Genomic DNA, 7,367 nt, shown 5'->3' with positions numbered 1-7,367 from the left:
TGTTTCTATATTATCTATATTTATATATAACATGTTTCTATATGATCTATATATATAACATGTTTCTATATTATCTATATATATATATATAACATGTTTCTATATGATCTATATTTATATATAACATGTTTCTATATGATCTATATTTATATATAACATGTTTCTATATGATCTATATTTATATATAACATGTTTTTATATGATCTATATTTATATAACATGTTTCTATATTATCTATATATATATAACATGTTTCTATATGATCTATATATATATATATATAACATGTTTCTATATGATCTATATTTATATAACATGTTTCTATATGATCTATATTTATATAACATGTTTCTATATTATCTATATATATATATATAACATGTTTCTATATGATCTATATTTATATAACATGTTTCTATATTATCTATATATATATATAACATGTTTCTATATGATCTATATTTATATATAACATGTTTCTATATTATCTATATATATATATAACATGTTTCTATATTATCTATATTTATATATAACATGTTTCTATATGATCTATATTTATATATAACATGTTTTTATATGATCTATATTTATATAACATGTTTCTATATTATCTATATATATATATAACATGTTTCTATATGATCTATATTTATATATAACATGTTTCTATATGATCTATATTTATATAACATGTTTCTATATTATCTATATATATATAACATGTTTCTATATGATCTATATTTATATATAACATGTTTCTATATGATCTATATATATATAACATGTTTCTATATGATCTATATTTATATATAACATGTTTCTATATGATCTATATTTATATATAACATGTTTCTATATTATCTATATATATATATATATAACATGTTTCTATATGATCTATATATATATATAACATGTTTCTATATTATCTATATATATATAACATGTTTCTATATTATCTATATATATATATATATATATATATATATATATATATATATATATAACATGTTTCTATATGATCTATATTTATATATAACATGTTTCTATATGATCTATATATATATATAACATGTTTCTATATGATCTATATTTATATATAACATGTTTCTATATGATCTATATATATATATATAACATGTTTCTATATGATCTATATATATATATAACATGTTTCTATATTATCTATATATATATAACATGTTTCTATATTATCTATATATATATATATATATATATATATATATATATAACATGTTTCTATATGATCTATATTTATATATAACATGTTTCTATATGATCTATATATATATAACATGTTTCTATATGATCTATATTTATATATAACATGTTTCTATATGATCTATATATATATAACATGTTTCTATATGATCTATATATATATATATATAACATGTTTCTATATTATCTATATATATATATATATATATATATATATATATATAACATGTTTCTATATGATCTATATTTATATATAACATGTTTCTATATGATCTATATTTATATATAACATGTTTCTATATTATCTATATATATATATATATATATAACATGTTTCTATATGATCTATATATATATATATAACATGTTTCTATATTATCTATATATATATAACATGTTTCTATATTATCTATATATATATATATATATATATATATATATATATATATATATATATATATATAACATGTTTCTATATGATCTATATTTATATATAACATGTTTCTATATGATCTATATATATATAACATGTTTCTATATGATCTATATTTATATATAACATGTTTCTATATGATCTATATATATATATATATAACATGTTTCTATATGATCTATATTTATATATAACATGTTTCTATATGATCTATATCAGACTCACTGGGTCTCGGACTGTTTCTCGGTGAAAACTCTCAGGACAAAGTCGGCCTCCTTCGACGGTTCGAAGGTCGACGGGACGATCAGGTATTCACCTGGCGGGAGGCGGAGCCTGGCGCTCACCTCTCGCAGGTTGATGAAGGTCTCGGAGCGAGCGCAGGAGGAGTTACGCAGGAAGAAGTCTTTCTTCATGTGGACGCTCTGACAGCCTCGGTACTGGCGGACAGACGGACGCCGGCGTTAGCTTCTAGAGGCTAAATGTGACATAAAACTGTTTGATGTAAAAGTTTAAACCTGAACCTGAACTCATGACTCACCTGCTCGGGAATCTGTGAACGACAAACAAAACAGAGAGAAAGTCAAACGAGCTGAAACAGACCCAACAACACGCTGGCTGTTTCTGAAGTAAGCTAGTTAGCTGCTCCATGGTTACCATGGTGACAGTCTCTGCGGTTGTTTGGTTGTTTGAGATGGTTTATATGTTATATATAACAGAGAGAACTGCTTGCTGGGCTGTTCTGGGTGTGTTTCAAGGTGCTGTTATGTGGTTGCTATGGTAACCAGAGTGGTTGCTATGGACAGGTGGTTGGTTGTTAGGATGTAGTTAGAGAGGCGGCGCTGTCACCACACAGAGAGAGAGAGAGAGAGAGAGAGAGAGAGAGCTGTGTACAACATTATATTCTCAGTGACCTTTGACCTCTGACCTCATAGATGGCGAAGCCGATGGTGTGCATGTCTTGGCCGTGGCGGCGGAAGCGGCGGCGGTCCTTCTGCATCAGAGCCACCAGGAAGCTGCAGGCGGCCTCGTCGTCCTCGGGGTCGTCGTCCTCCTCCAGCAGCGTGATCTTGTACTGAGGGTTGATCCAGAACGTGTCTGTGTGAAAAGCATCATGGGAAACGTAGTTTTCATTAGCAGAGACGGAGAACAGCGTCCAAAAAACACAGAAACAAAGGAGAAATATTCACACGCTGGATACCGCGAGAAGAATCAAACGATGCGACGTGTTGACGCACATATTACATCATTTCCTGTTCGCATAAAACATGATCAGTATGAAGAGTTAACTATCTGACTGTGACTGTGTTTCCTCTACAATATCTGTCTGACTGTATATAAACTTTATATATATTTATATATTTATATGGACTCTACAGAGACTCTCACAGAGAGATTCAATAAGCCTGATCTTCCTCTCTCTCTTCTCCTCTTCTTCCTCATGTGTTCTTGTTTGGCTGCAGAGTTTTGGTGATATTTGTGTGTTAGAGCTGCTTCTCTTTAGCGGCGCCGTCAGCTAACCTGCAGTCACATCACCAGACAACGACTCAGACTCTGGTTTCAGAGGCTCCTTCAGTCATTTGATGCTTTTAGTCCAAAGAAACTTACAATAAATGTCTGTAAAGACGTCACAGGCCGATAAAACCTGTTGTAGCCTAGAGGAGCTAACAATGCTAACAATGCTAACAATGCTAACCAACAGGGTTGTCAATGAATGTCCTAAATTCAGTCATATAATCGAACATCCAGCCATCAGTTTGTCCACCTGTCAGCAGCTGATCTGACTGGTTTCCTGGTTGTTAGAATGCAAGAAGGATGTAAGTAGTTATTGATTAGATTAGATGAGATGTAAAGGAATCTGCAAATAAGCTTTTGACCGTGTACGAGGGCTTGAAATGAACACCTGCCGACCCGCCAAACGCAGGTAACAATGAAACCGTCCAGCTCATCCTACAGTCACCATGACGACGAGCGTCGGCTCGGAGCAGCGTGAGGAAGAACAAACAAACTGAACCGCTGGATTAATGTGATTAATCTGTGAGTCAGTTCGTTCATAATGTGCAGATTTCTGACCGGACCAACAAACACAAACGAGCAGAAGAAGAAGACAGAGGATGAAGATGAAAATGAAGAAGAGGAGGACCGCTGGATCTACACATCTGTCGAAGAGATTTATTATCTTTTATTTTTACTGATATTTATGGTCAAATCGATCGAGCGGCTGATCACTTTAAATCTAGTAGCCATCAGCTGGTGATCAGCTCATTTCAAGCCCTGAATGTGAGATTGTGAGTAATAATGTGTGTTATCAGGTTGGTGGTGGACCAGACCTGTCAGTACTTCGGTTTTCATTTAATTGAGTGGAACACGAGTCAGTACTTCAAACACAGTAGAAGGAAAACTCTGATGTGAGAAGCAGGCTGTAAACAAACAGCGAGTCAGTGTGTCCCTGTTCTCCTCACTGGGATGGTTCCTGCAGCCGCCGGCGGTGCTTCCTCTCCTCCAGCCGCCCTCAAACATCACCGTGATCCAGAAGCTGGTGGAGTCCTGACTGAGAACGTCTGGAGTCAGATTACAGATCTCCAACCTGGAGAACTGACGCAGAAAGTCCTGAAACGACATCCTGACACAGAAACAGACACACTTCACCGTCTGCATCCTGTCAATTTAACTCTTCAAGGTTCATCCAAACAGTGTGAACCTACCAGAACTCTCCGTCCTCCATCTTACAGAGCAGCTCGTCTTTCTCCGCCGAGTCGATGGAGTTCCACTCTGAGGAGCTGACACGCCAACAACAATCTGATTATTATTACAAGTGATTATTATCAGATTATTCTACTCTCCACTGGCATTATTTCATTTATAAAAGCCGTTCTGTGCATTAGAAGGAAACTTGCAAATAAGGATGCACGATATTGGATCTTTTGCCGATATCTGATATGCTGATATTTCCAACTCATTGTGGCCGATACTGATATGTGCACGTAGTTTTCTCCAGCTGGCTGAGGAGACTATTACACATGCAAGCATAGATTATACTAAGTATGATCAATAAAGATAATATATGAAGGAACACAAGGAGACCAGCTGACTTTCTGTTTAGGTTCATGAACCATCACCACGTCTTTACTGGGGATGGTGATCACATCTAAATCCTTCACGGCCAACTCTTTCTTGTTGAGTGGACGTTTCCTCACACAAACACATATATTCCTTTTTACACAAACAGAGTGGTACATCCTGTCAGCCGAGGTGTTTCCTATCTGTGCAGCCGAACACAGCAGCTCCTCCGCGGACTGTTTCACCCTGACGGTCCCGGTGTTTCCTCCGCAGGCTGAACTTCACTCAGCTGCCCGTCAGACCCGCTGCTTCTTCCTGCTGAATAACACACCGGTGCTCCGGTTGGATCCACATGGAGAGCCGGGGCTAACGTTAGCTGAGAGGCTAGCGGAGCGTTAGCAGCAGCATGTTAGGAAGCACAGCCAGCTAGCACAGACAGCTAACACAGACAGCTAGCACAGCCAGCTAGCACAGAAAGCTAACACAGCCAGCTAACACAGACAGCTAGCCTCCGCTAGCAGCAGCAGCGGGTCTGACGGGCAGCTGAGTGAAGTTCAGCCTGCGGAGGAAACATCGGGACCGTCAGGGTGAAACAGTCCGGCGGCGGAGGAGAAGGCAACATATCAGCCTCTCACAATCGGCAGAAAATGTTCATTTCGGCCGATGCCGATATTTCATTTTAGAGCTTATATCGGCCGATATCGATGACGTTCCGATAATATCGTGCATCCCTACATGTAACAGTAATGCTCTTCGCTCACAGAGCATCTTTTTGTTGACTGTGCTGAAGCTTTTATGTATGTGGCTCCCTGTACTTCCATTACAGTCACTGGTTTCTCTGCATCATCATCTATCTGCCATGTCAGTGGGGAGACATACGACAGGTTTGTCTCGTCCAGGACACTCCTGCTTAAATATAAAAGTTAAATTTATAATATAAAATTACAGTTATCTTCCTGCTCTGCTGCTGATTTGATGAACAGACGACGTGTTTGGTCATAAAGGTGTAAAAGTGAAGCACTGACTTGTCGCTCCAGGCTCCGGTCCACTCCACCTGACCCCAGGGGTTTCTGATCCGGATCAGACGCTCCTGACGGCCGCGGTAGTCCACCTGAAGACAAACATGAAGAATCAGCTCCGACAGACTTTAACCACTGACGGTCATGTGAAGGTAAAATAACACTGACGCAGTGAGTCTTTGCTGGCCGGGTTTTAATGTTAAAGTGACACCTGAACTCACCTGTCTGAGTGCAGTCACAGAGTAGGCGTGGCCTTTGACCAGCTTCTTGAAAGTGACCGCCTCCATGTCGAAGGCGCTGGTGATCTGAAGGCAGATAATAATGTGTGGATAACACATAAACATGCTAACAGGACGGCGAGCTAAATAACTGACAGCTGATATTTTGTCCTCTCTGACTCGCCGTCGCTAACTCTGTCAAGCACTTTGAACTGCACACTGTATGAACACTGTACAAATAGAGTTTGATTGACTGATTGATTGACTGACTGATTGATTGACTGATTGATTGCAAAGTTAGCAACCATGATTCAGAGTGGACACAACTGTTGCTAACTTGCAGATGTTTCTGTTCTAACAGCAACCGATTTATCAATAATGAGTCTTTGATTTGACTTCAGACTGAAACAGCAACAGGCTGATTTTATCAGCTTGAGCTAGCTAGCTAATCAAGCTAACATTAGCTCCATGAACTTGTTGAAAACTCATGTTTACTTTTTAATATTTCCAGTTGACTCAGTGTTAAACAATAAGTCTTAAATATTAGGCTAAAGCTAACACACTGACCAAAGCTAACAGAATGAGGCTAATGCTAACATACTAGGCTAAATATAACAGACTGAGACTAAAGCTAACAGACAAAAATCTTCCTCATCAGGTAATGAAACATGTAGAGCACGTGGACATAAAAGGATTAACAGTATGTTTCATACTGATGGACGATGGCTGACTGATGTGTTTGACAAATGTTAACTATCACGGCTAACGTTGACATAAACTCTGATAGCATCAACAAAGTGAAATAGAAAGTTTCTTTTCTTTAAGTGAAACCTGTAAGCACACAAACTAACATAGTTAGCTAATGAAATGCTAACTCTCAGCCTTGGAAGTAACACAGTTACAACTGTGAGCTGGTGAGCTGGACATGCTAACGTTAGCATCCACCATTAGATAAAAATACTTTAGCTCTCATGTTTTCAGAAACTCTTTGCATTCAGAGCATCTACAGCTCCGTGTACAGCTGCTGTGACAGGTTACTGTTGCTAAGCTGTGATTGGACGATCTCTATTTGGGGGCGGGGTTAAGCTAACAGTGTTTGTGTGAGACACTGACGTCGATGGAGCAGCCCAGCAGCGAGCCTCTCTCCAGAGCTTTGCTGATGATGCGGGGAAGATCTCTGGGGGCTTTCCTCAGCTCGTACATCTCCGCCACGCCGCCCGTGAAGTCCTCAAAGCCTTCAGTGGTGCTGCCGCCCGACAATGCCTCATACGAGCCGTTCAACCTCCAGACACACAGCAAACACACAGCAAACATACAGAAAACACACAGCAAACACACAACAAACACACAACAATCACACAGCAAACACACAGCAAACACACAGGAAACATACAG

The 7,367-nt window shown here is 37.7% G+C and overlaps 1 protein-coding gene across 4 annotated transcripts in view; it reads right to left on the bottom strand.

Annotated features, from left to right (window-relative positions):
- LOC122975860 (calpain-1 catalytic subunit-like) overlaps positions 1-7,367 on the bottom strand; it is a 53,704-nt gene that overhangs the window by 7,881 nt on the left and 38,456 nt on the right. For 2 of the 4 annotated variants that reach the window (XM_044344197.1, XM_044344195.1), the window contains 8 exons: positions 7,086-7,254; positions 5,976-6,059; positions 5,761-5,846; positions 4,381-4,455; positions 4,138-4,298; positions 2,604-2,773; positions 2,217-2,228; positions 1,904-2,115 (listed from right to left, as the gene is read on the bottom strand). In XM_044344197.1, coding sequence (XP_044200132.1) covers positions 1,904-2,115; positions 2,217-2,228; positions 2,604-2,773; positions 4,138-4,298; positions 4,381-4,455; positions 5,761-5,846; positions 5,976-6,059; positions 7,086-7,254 — 969 coding nt within the window. Of the gene's footprint in view, positions 1-1,903; positions 2,116-2,216; positions 2,229-2,603; positions 2,774-4,137; positions 4,299-4,380; positions 4,456-5,496; positions 5,585-5,681; positions 5,847-5,975; positions 6,060-7,085; positions 7,255-7,367 lie in introns of those variants that run through there. The other 2 variants (XM_044344201.1, XM_044344200.1) reach the window with 2 other exon arrangements.

The sequence above is a fragment of the Thunnus albacares genome, chromosome 3, assembly GCF_914725855.1.
Source record: "Thunnus albacares chromosome 3, fThuAlb1.1, whole genome shotgun sequence".
Classification (NCBI taxonomy): Eukaryota; Metazoa; Chordata; class Actinopteri; order Scombriformes; family Scombridae; genus Thunnus; species Thunnus albacares.
Note: the sequence above shows the minus strand (reverse complement) of the source record. Positions and strands in the feature narration are given on the sequence as shown.